This window comes from Populus alba, chromosome 19, assembly GCF_005239225.2.
Source record: "Populus alba chromosome 19, ASM523922v2, whole genome shotgun sequence".
Taxonomy (NCBI): domain Eukaryota; kingdom Viridiplantae; phylum Streptophyta; class Magnoliopsida; order Malpighiales; family Salicaceae; genus Populus; species Populus alba.
This window is the reverse complement of record NC_133302.1, coordinates 15,692,591-15,710,457: the sequence shown is the minus strand read 5'-3', so window position 1 is coordinate 15,710,457 and position 17,867 is coordinate 15,692,591. Positions and strand designations below refer to the sequence as shown.

The following is a 17,867-nucleotide window of genomic DNA, read 5'->3' as shown; positions in this document are numbered from 1 at the left end:
TATTGTGGATTGCACAGTGCAGTCCACAATAAAAAAGCTTATGCATTTAGTTTTTTTTTTTTTTTTTTTTTTTACTTCTTTCATTGTTTTTTTTTTTTTTTTTTTTTTTTTAGTTTGTTGGTATTAACTTTTTTTTTATTTAGTTATCAGACTTTCATGACACGGATCTTAGGTTTAACGGGTTAACTCAGTTGATTCAAAATTTTCTTTTTCTTCATTAGTTTTTTTCTTCCCGTGGGTTTTTTTCTCTTTGCTTTTTTCTTTTTAATTAATCTTTTTTAAAAAATTTAGTTCATTAATATTAAATCTCTTTTCTATTTAGTTATCACATTTTTATGACACGGATCCCAGGTTTTAACGAGTTAACCAAATTGATTTAGATTTTTTTTTCTTTTTCATTATTAGTTTTTTTTCTTCCAATTTCATCTTTTAATATTGTATGCAGTCCACAATGAAAAGTTCGATGCCTTTAGTTTTTTTTTTTTTTGCTTTTTTTTTCTTTTTATGCCTTTCACGATGGACTGCACAGTCCAGTCCACGATGAAAAGGCTGATCCTTTTTTTTTAATTAATTTTTTTATTTAATTTGTTGATATTAATTTTTTTTTCTATTTAGTTATCAGACTTTCATGACACGGATCTCAAGTTTGACGGATTAACCCAGTTAATTTAGATTTTTTCTCTTTTTCTTCATTAGTTTTTTTTCTTCATAAGTTTTTTTTCTTTTATTTTTTTGTTTTTAATTAATATTTTTTTATTTAATTTCATTCATCAAGATTAATTTTTTTATTTAATTATTGGCTGATGCCTTTAGTTTTTTTTTTCTTTTTGCTTTTTTGCTGTTTTTATATAAACTGATGCCTTTTGTTTGTTTTTTTTTAATTAATTTTAGGTTAACCCGTTAATTTTTAGTTTGTTAATGTTCAATTTTTTTTCTTTTTACTTATCAAACTTTCATGACATGGATCTCGGATTTGACGGATTGGCCCAGTTAATTCTAAGTAACCCATCAATTTTTTTTTTTCTATTTAGTTATCAAACTTTCATGACATGAATCCAAGGTTTGACGGGTTGACCTGATTTGAAGGGTTAATTCAGTTAATTCAGATTTTTTTTTTCTTTTTCTTCATTAGTTTTTTTTTTTCTTTCTATCATATTTTTATGACACAATCTTACAGTTAGACCCATATCCAAGACTATTGGGTCTGGTATTGCAGTCAGACCCACTTAAACTTGAATAATGTAAGTTTAATGTTATTATTAATATTATAAATATTACTTTTGGTTCAGACGTTATAACTATACCTAAAACTTTTGAACATAGATTCGTAAAAAGATTTAACACTTTTAAATCTTAGGTTTGTTTTATATTTTTTTATACAAAAAAAAATAAATCGCAGCTTTGTGCGGTCATATAACTAATAATATTGAAAATGCCTCAAATACAAATTTGATGAACATGTGCCATTCGAAGTGAAAATGAGTTCTTTGGAAGTTGAAAACCGGATTTTCAAATGGTACTTGTGTTCCGAATGCTTCTGAAGGAACAACAGTCAAGAATTGGGAGATTTGACGCAGGACGTCTTGTTCCTTCTTTGAGTCTAATTAGATACTTACTATTTTGTTGTTTTTCATGAACACAACAAATACAGTTGCTGGTTCTCCTCTCGGATCAACCAGTCCTTCAAACTTGTTTTTCTGCTCTTGTTTTCTCTGTTTTTTTTTTTGTTACAACTCTGTTCTAAGACACTTCAACGCGTTTAAAATGTTCCCGACTTTTCCCGAGCGCCTAATCCCCTTGTCATCTCCTTCGAACACATCTCATTGAATTCGAACTCAAGGCCTCCATTTTTAGCATCAACTTCGGCTCCGAGTTTAGAACTAGATTGCAGAAGTCGAAACATCTGTTCCCCTGCTTGTTCTACCGAATATAGGAAGTGTGAAGGAACGCTTCTTTCATATGGTCAAGAATTGTTCTCCTTTTTTCAACAACTACGATTTTATTCATAGTCTTAAAGAGCTGAGAACAAAAATTACCTTAATTGAAAAGAAAAGAAAAAATAAAAGAGTGGGCATATACAGCCATTGTCGTAATATGAAAACATATATAACAATAATAAAAGAAGATTTGCCTAATAATTTATTGAGTTCCTCTTCTTCACCTTGCACTCGGCCAAAATCTGAAAATATATCTCTGTTACTTCAAGTCTCTGTAGCTGCAGGTCTTTTGACGCTGTTTTCTTTGATATCTGTGTCCCCTCCCCATTTTCTTATTCTGTCTTCTGCAATAGAAGCCTGCATGCAAGATACATAAGATTTATATATTTATGAAAGAGTAAAACGACTAAACACCACGAGGACTGGGAATGCTTGAAGCTGCTGCTGGGAAAGTTTAGCTTTGAACATACCTCTTTGTTCCAATTTGTTTTATAAATTATCAAGAACAGGATCAACGTCTGGAGGACAGTCCCTGATAGCATTCCATACCAAATCCCCTGAACAAAACGGATCAAAACTTAGATCTGAAAAGCATGTATATTACTTACAGGGGGCTGTTAGTTTCTCTTGGCTATCGGATATTTGTTTTTAATTTTGCTGCCTCATACATTGTATAGTATATATCTTGGATGCCGCAAGCACATTGATCAATATATATATATGAGCTGTTGAAACTCACCAACCATTTTGTTTTTTTTTTTTTAATATTAATAATTGATAGTGTTAGTTGTCGGTGTTTAATTGAACAATTGATCAAAGGAAAGAATAGAGTGAGAAATCCTAGTTTGACTAACCTTAACTCCTAGTTTGACTTTGAAACCCAATATGAGACCCAAAGGGATCCCAAATATATAGTAACACGCAATGTTTACATAGGCCACAACAGCCTGCCATCCAGCTCCAATAGCCACACCTGAAAAAGAAACAAGAATATATAGATATAAAGACAAAAATAAAACAATGTCAAGTAAATAATTTTTTAATGGTAAAGATAAAAAACTATTTCAACCTAAAAAAAGTTAAAATATTATGTGCGGTTTTAAAATATAATTTATATTATTTTTCTAATATATCCCTTCAAGTAAAAGTTTGTGTGTTTGAAATTTGTATAAGTTCACACTACTTTATATTTAATTTTTATCAAATAAATAAAAATAGTAAAATTTAAACTCGTAACCACTCAATTATTAAAATTATAATATCATATCAACAAATTATTTCAACCAAAATATTTAAGATTAATAAAATTAAGGACAAGCATAAAGATTCAGATTCTTCGCAAAGTTAATAATGACTAGGATCAATAATTAATTAATTTATATTATTCTATAATATATCCTCTCAAGTAAAAGCTTTTAGGCTTAAAACTTATATAAGTTCACATTATTTTATACTTAATTTTTATTAAATAAATAAAAATGATAAGATTCAAACTCGTGACCGTTCAGTCATTAAAATTCTAACATCAATAAACTATTTCAACCTAAAAATTTAAAACCGATAAAAAGAAAAGCATAAAGATTTAATAATGACTAGGATCAGTAATTAATTAATTACCAGAGAGAACTGGCTGAACGTTGTCAATAACAATGCAGAGGGCCAGCAATGGCGTCAAGTCTCGAACAAGATCTTGCACAGCCACATCGCTCGAGAATAAAGATGGGTAAGTCTTACGGAAAATAATAAGAATGGCTGCAATAATGAGACCGATGATGAAGGACGACACCACAGCCACCACCAGTGAAAACTTTGCTGTTCTCGGATGAGCAGCTCCCAGTTCATTCGATATTCTTACACTGCATAAACATAAATATTATCCAAAAACCATATAATATCAGATTGATCTTGCTTATAAGATGTATTTATTAAATTAATATATATGGGAGCTCGCAGAGAGAACAAACCTTATGGCTGCATTCATTCCCATAGCCACCATGACCGTCCATCCCAGAATGTTCATGCTGCAGATTTTCAACACATTATGGAACAGTTTGTCTCTAGCTAGCATTATAATTAATTAATCACTGTAATATGACAAGAAAACGTTGCATTGCTCCTCAGATTTTCCCATCACATGTTGAATGTTCAGTAGAGAAAGAACGGTGGCTGGAAGAAGAAGACTGATAAAATAGATAATAATATATTTTTTATGTTTTTTTTTTTTTCTTGGTGCTGAGAAGCCGAGGAATTTCTGGCTTGCAGACCTGTTGTTAAGAGTTCTAATCATTCAGCAATTTGTTGTCTTGTAGGTAGGACGAAAAAGAGAGATGTCTGAAGAGAAAAATCATAACTTGCCAAATGCATGCAGACAAATAACGTGTCAGATACAACCAAAAAGCAACATTAAAGTAATAGCCGTAATTTTTTTTTTCAAGTTAATTATTGTGTTTTAAAAAATTAAAAATATTATTTTGATGTATTAAAAATAAAAAATACTTCAAAAAACAACAATTATCATGCTTTCAAAAGTACAATAAGAGCTTGTTTGTTTTCTGCATTTCAAAAGTATTTTTCGAACAAAATTAAAATTTTTTTATTTTTTTATTAATTTCAAATTAATATTGTTTTAGTATTTTTAAATTATTTTGATTAAAAATAATTTTTAAAAACTAAAAAATATCATTAATATATTTTTAATATAAAAACTTATTTAAAAAATTATCACAATTACTCTCTAAAAAAAAAGGTGATAGCTCAGTTTAGTTGAGTTATAAAAAAACTAAGTTTAATTAACTTTTAACATTATAATATCTACCCAAGGAGAGACACTGACAGGTCCCCTAAGGAGGGTCAAAGTCAGGGGCTTTTGGCAGGATTGACTGGTAGCTCAAAATGGCGCTCGATTTTTTGACTGTTAGCTTCTATCTGCAATTCCTTCATTTTTTTTTTTTTTTGTTTTTTCTCGAGGAAGCCTGCGGCTTCTTAGTGACCACTCATCACTGGGATGCAACGTGGAGTCCAGAGAGCAGGACTGGCCCGGTGACGGACCTCTTGGTGGATATCTGTCCTTTCGGCGGTGACTAAAACGACGGGGTTTCTACTTGGACAAAGAGGAAAAAAATGACAGCGAATCTGATTTAGTTCCGAGGAAGCCACATGATTCTAAAATTTTACCAACGATGGGACAAATCTATGGTTGCTGCGCGCCGGAAATGGCGTTGGCTAGATGAGAAGACCTCAGACTTGCGGCATCAAGTTGGGACGCCACCTAGTATATTTTATTTTTATTAGATAATTATTTCAATGTTAAATTTTTAAATAAATTTTTAAAATATAATTTATATTATTTTTTAATACACATTCAAGTAAGGACCATTTGAGTTAGAAACTTGCGTAGACTCACATTATTTTATACTTAATTTAAATAAAAATAATAAATTCGAACTCGTGATCATTTGATTATCAAAACTTTAATATTATGCCAAATAATTATCTTAATCTAATAACTTAAATTATTATTAGATGAAGTTCTAAAATATAATTTATATTAACTCTAATGACTGCTCAGGAGTGTTTGCAGATATTGTCTTCTGAAATTTTATTAAAAAACAGGTTAAATTGTAGAACCTTATGCGGTAATATTGGCTAGAAATTCTGCTGGCGAGTGATCTTAGCTAGGGAATCCCTTTCTATGCACTTAAAAGCAAATAAATTTCCTACTGAAGGGGGCAAAAATAACACCAAAAAAAAAAAAAAAAAAAACAGAGAATGATATTGTAATGTTGAGAGTCTGACCATATAGACAAGGCATCCACCGCAACTTCTGCGTTCTTTAGATATCCAGCAAAGAGTATCAATGCCATAAAATACCAGACCTCTAAGCTGCAAAACAATTAATAAAAAAATGTTGGTCAAATCTTTCGAGTCAAGATTCGGATAAATTAATTAAAAAAAATTATATAAATTTTGGAGTTTTTTCTCGGTTAGATCTTTCCAAGTACAAAATAGGAAGTTTATAAGGGTTTTGGTAGATGTTGAATATAGCAATAGCTGCAAGGGCCACGCTAACGTGTAGATATCCATTACATCAAATAGCAAACGTTAAGGTACATGATAAGATTAGAAGCTGCAATTAAACTGCTTTTTTATTATCTAATTTTATTATCTAATTACGCACATGGAAACTTACCAAAGCATCACCGCTGACGCAAGAGATAACCTGACAAAACTCCAGAGATTTTGAAAGGCCTTCCACGAGAAGCCAGTCCACGCCCGACCACAGGTTCCACTGATAATATACACAAACTGCGATATGTCTATGATCACCCATGACGCGTTCAACACCACGGCGGCGCCCACCAGACCCCATTTGAGCTTGATCATCAGCAACCAGCTGAGAACCGTATGCAAAATCAAGGCCACAACCGAAATCACGGCCATGACCATGATCTTGCTCTGAGATTGCAAGAACTTTGCCATCGGGAAGTTAAACGCGTAGGCGAACAGTTGTGGTATCATCCAGATGGAGAACATCCCTGCTGCTTTTGATATGGATGCAGTTTGGCCTATCAGCTTCAAGAGCTGAGCTGCGAAGATATAAACCAGGCTCAGCAATACGGCTGTGGTGTTGAGTATGAGCCATGATCTCTGCATATAAACTCCGAGCATATCGAGCTGTCCAGCTCCGAAAGCTTGCCCACACAATGTTTCAAGAGCACTTCCCATGCCAAGCTGATCACCATTCGACTCCATTTAATCAGTGCATGATCGTATATATCCTTGTAATTAACCGAATTAAACTTGCATAAATGTGTTAATTAAATACATACATATGAGCATAGGTAAGAGATGGATTTTAAATTTGTTTCTGTACCATGAGACCGAAGGAGAAGCCGGCGATGACTGAGTTCTCGATGGAGACGGCAGCAAGCGCGAGGGTGCCGACATGGCCTGAAAAGACTTGAGTGACAGCGCCGAGGGAGTACTGGCATACGGAAGTGAAGATGGCAGGGGCGGCAAGGTACCAGAGCTTTATGAACTCCCTGCAGAATTCTCTAAAAAAATCGCGGACACTTTTGATTGGTTGGATGTCATCGGCATCTGCAACGAAGGAGGAGGCAAATGAATTGTTTGTGATTGATCTGGTAAGTGACAGGAGTTGGTCATCAGTTTCGTTTTGGCTCCCTCTTGGAGAGAGAAGTGGCTGCCTGGAATCCGCCATGTTAGCTACTGAGAGAAAGGGAGATTTGCCTTTTCCCGACTTGAGGCGAATGCTTTGTGTATATGCTACTCTATGTGTGTGTATATATGCAATTTATTAATTAATTAATTACCCCAAAAAAAAAAAACAAAAAAAAAAATGTCATACTAATTCACTGTATCAAGTGAGTGTATATATGTGTGTGTGTATATATATATTTTTTTTGGGATTAGGTAGTGCAATTATGCTTTTGCTTTTTATTGCTTTTAATATTTGTCTTGGTATTGGGGTAAAATTATATTTTTTATAGCATCTAAATATTATTTGAGAATTAATTAGGGGTAAACTTATCATTAATTAGGGGTAAACTTATCGTTCACATTTATAATACAAAGTAAAAATACTTTTTTTCATAACAAATGTTCTTCTGCTAAGGGTTTTTTTCATCTTTTTCCTTCAATTTGCACGGTAAAATAATGCTCATACTCTTAGGTGCGTAGAAAAAATAGCCTTGCTGGAGGGGTTTGTTTGTATTTGTATTATTTTCTTACAGTAAAATTATGTTGCTGACCTTTGACTTTTCAGATTTAGAGTATTTTGGTCTTTGCTCCATGGTTTTTTTTTTTTTAATAATTATATGCTCTTGAGCTTTTTTCTGTCATTTTCCTTGTTAAAATATTAATAAATCAGTAAATTATGTTGGCTTGTGCCACGTTATTCCAGAGGAGTGTGTAGCTAATTACGGTGGAAAAAAAATTGATCATCATCTCATAATTACGGTGCCCAAAAAAATTGGTCATCATCTAATCCTATGCACAAGGATGTGAATCAGCTGCTGGAGTGGTGCATGCTCCAAGGTAGGTGGCGGTTCCGCTGTGGTAGGGTTTTTTTTCTTAGCTTAATTTCTCTCTCTCGAGTCTTAGTTTTCATGTCAAGTCTTGAAAAATTTTAATTTTTTTTTTTAAATCTTTATTCTTTTGATTTTTATTTGTTTTGATTTTAATACTTCTTGAAGTTTAATTTAATTTGATTTTTGTTTATAATTAGTTCTCATTATTTTAATTAGTGTTTTTTCATCCTTTGCATTTATTTTATTTTTTCCTTTAGAATTTTAATTTTTTTTTAATTTTGGTCCTCATTTCATCGCTTTTTCTATCTTTTTCTTTATTTATTTATTTTTTTCAATTTAATTCCTAAATAGTTTCTTTCAATTATTTTTTTGTGCAAGATTTGGTCCTCATAATTTATTTCTTTTTCAATTTTTTATAATTAAAGATTTTGCTTTGTGATTATTTTTGCCTTTTACAGGATTGTCTCATTTTTATGACCATGTTCACCAGTTTCAATGATTTACCTAGTTTGAGTTCGGTATTTTTTTAAAATTCTTTTTAGAATTTTTTTTTAATCTTATGACATTGACTTATTCATATGTTTTCTTTTTCATTCGACATTGAATTATTGGCTTATAATCTTTGTGGTTTGTTCAACTTTTTTTTTTGTGGGGTTATCCTTGTCTCATATCTCGAGTTGTAAGTTGGTCGGGTTAAGTTTCTTAGTTTAGTCCATGTGTAGAATTTAACAATTTACAGATTTGAGATATAGACTCCGATTAACAAAGTTGATATGGATACAAGTTTTCGTGGTTTTTGTGCTTTTTTTAAAGCTTTTTATTTTTTTCATCTCTTACCATTTTGTTATTTGTTTTTATGAGATTTTTATGGTCAATTTTTAAAGCTTTTAATTTTTGTGGCTTTGTTAAATTTAGATTTTCTAAAGGAATTTTGTTTTTGAATTGAATTAAATTAATTGATTTTATCATCCAACATTTAATTTTTTAGGTGTTGAACTCTTGGGTTAAGCCTTGGTCAAGAATTTAATGGATTGCTAGTTTAATAGTTTAATCCGGGTTTACAAGGTTTGTATCGTTTTAATATTTTTTTCTTCGATGAAAAATATGGTTGACCCTATTTTTGTTTATTAAATTTATTGATTGCATCCCTAGCATTTAATTTGAGGCAATACTTGAAGTAATTCTATTTTTTTATTATTTTTTTTAAATTGGTATTCTTTGTTTATTTACCTCCTTTTTTCTATTTAATTATCCCAATATCATGTCTTGAGTCATGGGTTCAACAAGTTCACTAGGTTTAGCTCGATCATTTTTTCATTGCTTTTTAATATTTTTTGGATCTCGAGTCAATGATGATTATTTTGGATTTTGTTCTTTTTTAAAAAAAATTTGAATCATCTGGATATTTTTTTGTGATAAAAAAATAATAGATTCGCAGCGTTGCACGAGTCACCTATCAAATAATTACCATCCACTTGGTTCTGCTTGTAGAATTTTGACAACTTCACTTCGTTTTGTTGGTGCTTTGTTTTTTTAATTTTTTTAATTGATTTTTTTTTTAATTTTATCTTTTATATTTTTATTATAGGGATTGGCGATCATTTTTTTTAGATCTCTTTCCATGATGTCGAGTCATGAATTTTTTTTCGATCTTTAACATCTAATAAGAGTGCTTGGGCATCATTTTTTTTTACATTGTAGAAAAACAATGGGCTCAGCCTGCAGCAAAATGCATGTCTTCTATCTAGTTATAAACTAAAAGAGAATAGAGTTTTAGTATACCATTCTCACAAAACTATTTATTCATTATAACAGTATTTTGTTTTTTTTTTTAAATTGATGTTTGTTTTTGTAATTTCATTCTTTAATGTTAATTTTTTTTAGTTATTATATTTTTATGATATGGATCATGGGTTTAGCGAGTTAAACTAATTCGGCGAGTTAATCTGGTTGACTCGTTTTTTTTTTCTTAATTAATATATATTTTTTTCTTTTATATTTTAATATTGAGTTAATTAGGAATTAGATTTCATGATTTGTATTTTTTTATGTTATTTTTTTTAATTAAAATCTTTACAAATTTCATCATTCAACAATGGATTCAATAGAAGCGATTGAGAATTGAACTTTATAATTTGTTTTGATTTGTTCTCTATAAAGTTATCTTAGTTTCATGACCAAAGTCGCGGATTTGGTAGGTTATATTAGGTCTTTTTTTTTCTATGTGGTTATCTTGGTTCCAGGTCATGGGTTTGGCGGATTGACTCGGGTCGTTTTCTATGTTTTTTTAATCAATTTGTTTTTCATAGAATTATCTCAGTCTTATTATCCAAGTCACAGGTTTAATAAGTTAACTCAGATTTTTTTTTTAATTGATTTTTTTTTCAATCTCATCTTTCAACATTGGATTGACTGAGGAGCAAGCTTCATAATTTATTTTGATTCGTTTTCTATTGGGTTATTATAGTCTCATAACCCTGGTCACGGATTTGACTTATTAAACTAGGTTAAGTCAAGTCAATCCAACATGTTATTATCATAATAAATTATTAATAATAAAAAAATATCAATCTTAAATTTTTTTTTAGTCAAACTATATTTTTTTGAGTTGTGTGAATTATTTTTGGATCCGTTGATTCAATCGGGTTATATCAAATCAACCTTCATATAATTATTATTTTTTTATATTGAGAAAAAAATTTAGCAACATCTTGATTTTTTTTTATGTTAAAAAATTAACCCATCCTAAAACGTAGCGCGGTAAATCATCTATTATAAACCAACACTTGTTATTGCATGTGTAGATGAAATTTATTGCAGAATAAAATATTAACGCCACCACTTGAGTATTCACATGGTTCAGCTGATGGAAGGCAAGGTGGCAGAGTCATTTATAGGCATTATATGCTAAATGAGACGTGTACAAGGAAGATTTTACTTGACACATTTAAAATGCCAATAATCATGTGGATCCTAATAGATATGTGACCCTTATTTAATAATATGCTACTTGTAGATATGTGACACTTATTTAATCACTCAGGGCATCTTCAACGCTGAATCTAAAACAAAAGCCCAACAAAAAGAAAATATTATTCTCACATAGCTCTAGAGCCATTGATTTACTGTAGAGGAAGATTAAATATTAGAACTTGAATATAATAAAGTGATGAGTTAAAGAATATTCGATAATGTGGTAACGCACGGCTGTTTTCTAGTGTTTTTTTTTTTTAATAAGTATTAAAATGATATATTTTTTTAATTTTTTAAAATTTATTTTTAATATTAACATACCAAAACAATCCGAAAACATTAAAATAATTAATTAGAAAAAAAATATAAATTTTAATAAAAAATAGGTTAAAATTCACTTCAAAACAATTCCGTAACCATCTGCACTATTAAATAGTATTTTTCATTAAAGTATACATTAAAAAAAAAAACATATTTATACTATTAATAAACTTTTTCTATCATAGATGCTCTCGTAAACCAAAAAAACTTGTAGAATCTTGATGGTCAAGTGTGATTATATATATATATATATATATATATATATATATTATATATATATATATATATATATCATCCATTATTATATCATAAATGGATTTTTGGTGAATTTCTCTCTTGACTAACCCTTTCTCACCTGTAGTATGGTGCTTTCACTTTCGGATCCATACTTTCTTCTTGAATAAACTTTTATAGCCATGAGCACCCTATACTTTTATCTGCCACCGCATCGCCACCTTCTCTTCTTCTTTACCCTTCCTTTTCTAGTAAGATCGCCTACCCTTCTTCATTTCCCTTCCTCTCTGTAGCATCTGTTCTTTCTCTTAATATTGTTTTTTTCTTTTAACAGTTATCTGCGTCAGCTTATGCGCACATTAATTAGTTCTCTAACATCCTAAAATTAACAACCATACAAGCTTCTAGTGGCTCTAATATTTGTAACACTTAAACTGGTAATTTTTAAAAAGCATACCCAACTCAAGACCCGATGAATTAAGTTAATTTTTAAAAAATAAATATTGTTTTTTAATAGATAACAACACTGACTAACCCTGTGCCCACACAAAGAATCCCTTGTCAACATCCCACCACCCAACTCCAACTTAGAAGTCGTGTGCAATTTTCTTTCTGTTCTTGGTAGATGAGAGACATGTGCCCCTTCCTCTCAGCCATATCCTGAAATAGGAAGTTTATCATCAATTTGTTAGATATGTCCATCATTTTCTTTATTAAATAATATTTCCAAATCAATTTGGACTTCAATTAAGGCTTTATATCCTCTTTCAATAATCTTAACAACACAACCTTTATTTTAATTTAAGGGAATTAATCTTATGGCTAAAAGTCAAGAAAGACATTGACCACCAGGCACTAACGCCGTGCCCCCTACTTTTATACGATTGGCAACAAATTGGACGTGTATATATATTATCAAATCAGAGAGCACCCAAAAAAAAAAAAATAGGAAGAGGACAAAGGGAGAAACCCATTTGGATGGCACCATTGGATATGGGATTGATGTAACAACCAGAATTTTGTGTGATTTCAAAGGAATACTTTGTCAGTATATAAACTTTATTCTATCAGGAAAATATTTAAATATTTACTACAGAATCACGAATGGTCGATAATTGTTGAAAAACTTATTTTAGGATGATTTTTATTATGTCATTTATTTTATCATTAATATAATTATTGATAAATTTATAGATAAAAAAAGAATACTAAATAAAAAAAATATCGGCATCATTACCATAATTGTCATCTCGAACCTAAGCTTGATCATCTCAGTACTATATTGGATTGTCTGAGCTTCAACTTATTCTTGTACTTGCTTGGAAGATCGGAGATTAGGAGCTCAAACGCAATTATGAGGAACCAGTGATTAATATTGTAAACTCGATTTTTATCGAGTCAATCGAATGATTCAGCATTTTGACCATAAATCCATATTGAATTCTAGATGAGTCAAATCATCGTTCTCGTATTTCTCCTGTATTTGGGTGGTATATTTTTCTTGAAAAACAAAACAGTTGGCTATTTTAAAAAAATAATAACTAAAAAAAATTGTAAAAATTCAACTTGACATGAATTTCTAAAGCTTCGATTATCCAAATTTTTTTAAACCTACAAATACACAATAATTTACATTTGATTGCTATAAACCATTTGATTTTATATCAATTGTAATTATTTTTTTTCTAACAATTTGGTTAATTTTTAAAATTAAATAGTAAAAGTGTCTTTTTTAAAAATCTCCTATAATATTATTGACTTTCTTTTCATAATTCTACATTTTAAATTTATACACAACGTATAAACATCAAAATCAACCCAATTTTGCATCTAAATCAAAATTTTCATAAACCCTTAAATTACAACTACTCGAAGTTGTATCAATTAACTCTTAATTTTCAACAACTCAAAATCCTAAACTACAAATTATACAAACATGAAATTAATTACTAAATTAAAAACAAATATATTTAACCAATTGAACCCTAATTTAAAAAAATCTAAAATAATAATTAAAATTAATTATATACATTTAATTGAAATTAAACAAAAAAATTTAAAAAGAAAACAATTGGAATTCAAAAAAATTGTTATATCATATGAAAACAATTCCAACAACAATATTCATACAATTATTAAGAACAAAAAAAATAAAAAAAAATAGTGCAAAAGAAATAACAAAAAAATTATTACCTTGATTTCGTTGTGAATTTCGGCTAAGAAGAGAAAAAAAAATAAAAAACCAGGAGAGAGACATTAATTAACTTAAAAAATGGAAAATGAGAAAAGAAAAGAAGAAAACGACTTTAGGAGGGAGAGAAGAGAAAAAAAGAAAAAGAAATGCAAAGGAATAGAGAAGAGGAGAGAAACTCGTCTAATGATGGTTTTATTCTTTTAATTTGGGGTTTTTATATACCAATAGTTTTACTGATGGATAATTAAATATTAATATTTTTAATACTTCCATATGTGTTTTTCCATCTATAACATTTAATTAAAATTTTTAATTTTATCAAAAATTTTTTAAAATCTTTCCAAATATCACCGATAATTTTACATTACATCGGTAAATCCATATGTAATGAACAATAATTAAAAGTGACATTAAAAAGTTAATAATCTCATTGCTTTCTAGAATATACAAACAAATTTTGTCAGTGTTAGCGTATAAATTGAACATAATAAATATTGTTACGAAAATATAAATAGTTTTAATTCTCTCTAGAATATACTAACCTATTTAATCCAACAATTATATTGTATGTATACCCAATCAATTTTAATTTAATTTTTACATCGATGTCTCCACCTATAAAATCTAATTAAAATTTCTAATTTAATAAATTATTTTCATAAACCTAACAAACAAACACATAGCTTACTGTCATTTTCAAGGGTTTAATTTTAATGAGTTTGAGGCTTAATTTTTGGCTTCGTCTTGGTAATCTCTCATTTGCATTTTAATTCACTGCTACAGTAGCAAGTGTGGTGTGAATTATAATTCCTTTAAGCAGCAGACCACAAGTAAGTCACTGCTACAGTAGCAAGTGAATTATAACTTGCTACCCATTGGGTCACGCCAAAAGAAAAGTGTTTTCCTTTCCATTTTGTTGCCAAACATGCTCCAGGAAACTACCTAGTTTCAAAAACACCACAATTCCATCACAGCTCCCAGATTATTTATTGCTTTGATTTAAAACAAATGCGCATTTAAAGCACAATAAAGACAAGAATATTGTCGAACCATTGGGTGGGTCAAAAGCTATTTAATACTTAATAGTTGGTATAAATTAAAAAGGAAAGATAAAAAAGATGTCAACAAAACACATTGAAATTTCAATTATAACATTACAAATATTATAAAAAAGATTTCAATGATACAAATTCAATAATTTATATATAAAAAAATTTATTAATAATAATCAGAATAGATCATTCATGTTATCTAAAAATTGATGGGATGACTCATTTATTTTTGGATAGTACATGTAACTCACTTCTTTTATTATTGATGATCATTTTTAGTGTTATTAATTTATCTTATCTAAATATTTCTAATAATATCGATGGTATCATAATTTAAACTTAAGTGCAACTATATGACTTTTTTTCCTCTACTTTCTCTTTTCATTGTAATTTTGTCATTTAAAAATTGAAATTCATTTAAAAATTTCTTTGAAATCTCACAGTTCTCACTAGTGACTTTGTAAATGTTATTCTGGTTGAGTCTAGACTAATTCAGTAATATTAGAGTGTGTTTGCGAACACGTAAATTATATTATCAAAAGTTTTGAATTTTATTTTTTTTATTTAAAATAAATTTTTGTTTATGTTTTTAAATTATTTTTATGTATTAATATAAAAAATAATTTAAAAAAATAAATAATTTTATTTTAATATATTTTTAAATAAAAAATATTTTAAATCACCACGGTATTACAGCTACTAAAGTGGTGATGATACCACCAGCATATGCTTTTTTGTTTTCATCTGACTCTGTAGTCTATTGTTTCCTCTGTTGGAAAAGCTAAAAGGGGTCAGGGGAGGATTTGCCTGATTTTTGCAAAGGCTGTTCTCAGCCCAATTTCATTATGGGCCACTCATCTATCATCATTAGGTTTAAACACTAGTAATTTTCAATAATTTCTTCAGGCTCCCAATTTTTTGTTCCATTATTTAATTTTCGTGTTTTCTAGTTTTTTGGTTTCCAATTAATTAATTTTAGTCAGTACTTTTTATTTTATTTTTTTTAATAATTCTTTGCAGAACTCTTAAACAATTTCGGATATTATTCTTATATCATTATTTTTATTCGATGAGTTCTATATCTTTTACTATTTTTCACATTGTAATATTTTATGAATATTAGTTTTTTAAAACCAAATTTCAATTCTAGGTATAATTAGCAAATAAGTATGACTTAAGTAATCATTAAAAAAACTAAATATAGTTCATCTTTTTTTTTAAGATTTTTTCATTGCAAATTAACGTGTTTTTTCTCCAACAAATTGCAACTAGTATCCTTTTTTTTTATGAATGATGAGTTCTTGTTAAATAAATTTAGAATAGTTTAAGATTTTTTAAAGATTATTTAAAAATCAGATATTTTTTTATATTTTGAATAATTACTTCAAAGCTTGATTGTTACAAACAATAAGCTATTGAAGTGTTCGACCTCTAACACAAATCCACATGAACTATAAATGAAAAATCTTTTAAACCTTTCTAGAAGAGAGAGATTACTATACCTTTAAGTGTTAGCTTTATTTTTTGTGTTTTAGGTGTTTCTGCAACTAGTTTAGTTTTCATCTATATTGTACTAAAAATAAGAGGCATATTTATAGGAAAATCTAAAAATTCTATAAATGAGAAATATATTAATTTTCTCATTAAATGATATTGCATATATTATTTTTGAATAATTTAGAAATTTATTCAATCAAGTCTCTACATGACTTTTTCCATGTTTACAATTGTAATATCTTGTATTAATCACATTTTAGTTTTCAATTTTCAAAACTTATTTTCAATCAAGTTATACTTGATTAATCATTTCATTTTAATTTTTGACCAATGATTCTTATATGTGTATAGCTTATTAGGTTTTCAAATAAGTTGGCCTAAATATAAATCATAATTCTAAATAAAATAAGATTAAATAAATTAATTTATTATCAATTTAATAATTTATATTTGAAGATCAAGTATAATATATCTTGCAATTTGTCATGATCCTCTCAATATCAAGAAAGACATAAATGGTTTGACTTAACCTTTTAGTGACCGGTTTTTCAGTGTAATTATTATTCCTTTATCAAGAATATTTTAATTTAAACATTACATCTTAGAGTATATTTATTTTGTTAAATCATTTTTCAATTATGTCCAGAGTTTTTCTTATGCCCTCAGAAGAAATATTTCTCCTCGTATATTTTGATATGACCTTGAAGTAGTTCTTCTCTTTTATATACCAATTTTTCAAGTTGGACACTAAACTTCCAACACTTAAGCCTGAGAAGAATAGGATTGATTCTATCTAGTAATTTCTTTGCAATCTTCTGTTTTCATCTCAGCTCAGGAAAAACTTGATTTAGGATAGATACAACTTCATTTCTTGGACATAGATAAAACCCTTTAAATGTAGCTGATATTCCTCTAGTTTTGTATTTAGCAGATCGGCATAGCGGTAAAAAATATGCAAAGATTTTCGCAAGTGAATCTCATTATTCTAGCGACTTGCCTGATAAAAAAAAAAATATGAAGAATTTCACGAATAATCTAATTATTCTATGACTTGTTTAATGATGAAATGTGAAGAAACTTGCAAGTAGTCTAATTGTTCTAGGTGACTTATCTGATGATGACGAAGAAATACAAAAAATGTTATGAGTGGTTTAATTATTCCAGGCGACTTGTCTAATAGAAAGAAGAATGCGAAGAATTTCACAAGTGATCTAATTGTTCTATGAGACCTGTCTAATGATAAAATATAAGAAATCTCACAAGTGGTCTAATTGTTCTAGACGACCTGCCCGATGGTGAAAAATGTAGAGAGATTATTTTTTTTCTCTTTTTTTAATATTTTTCTTGACAAATATAAAGATTTTTCAGAAATAATTTCATTATAATGAGTTACTTACCCTGAAAAAATACAAGGATTTTTCAAAAAGGACCTCATTGTAATAGGTAATCTACCTAAGTAGAAAAATACAAAGATTTTTCGGGTTACCTAATTCTCATGAGTGGCTTGCCTAGGTCAAAACTTAAAGAGTCTCATTGTGATATTTGCTCTTTTTAGACAAGAAAAAAAATAGCATTGCAACGGTCCACAGATTAAGCACATATAGAAAAA

General features: G+C 29.0%; 1 protein-coding gene across 1 annotated transcript; it reads right to left on the bottom strand.

The window, feature by feature from the left end:
• Positions 1–2,020: 2,020 nt before the first annotated feature.
• On the bottom strand, positions 2,021–7,236 carry LOC118036191 (protein DETOXIFICATION 29). Its single transcript, XM_035041875.2, has 8 exons — positions 6,811–7,236; positions 6,127–6,668; positions 5,733–5,819; positions 3,902–3,958; positions 3,555–3,793; positions 2,792–2,910; positions 2,408–2,494; positions 2,021–2,294 (listed from the first exon to the last, which is right to left on the bottom strand). Exons 1-8 carry the CDS (start codon positions 7,156–7,158, stop codon positions 2,202–2,204), a joined length of 1,572 nt encoding a protein of 523 aa, XP_034897766.1. The 5' UTR covers positions 7,159–7,236; the 3' UTR covers positions 2,021–2,201.
• Between the last annotated feature and the right edge of the window lie 10,631 nt (positions 7,237–17,867).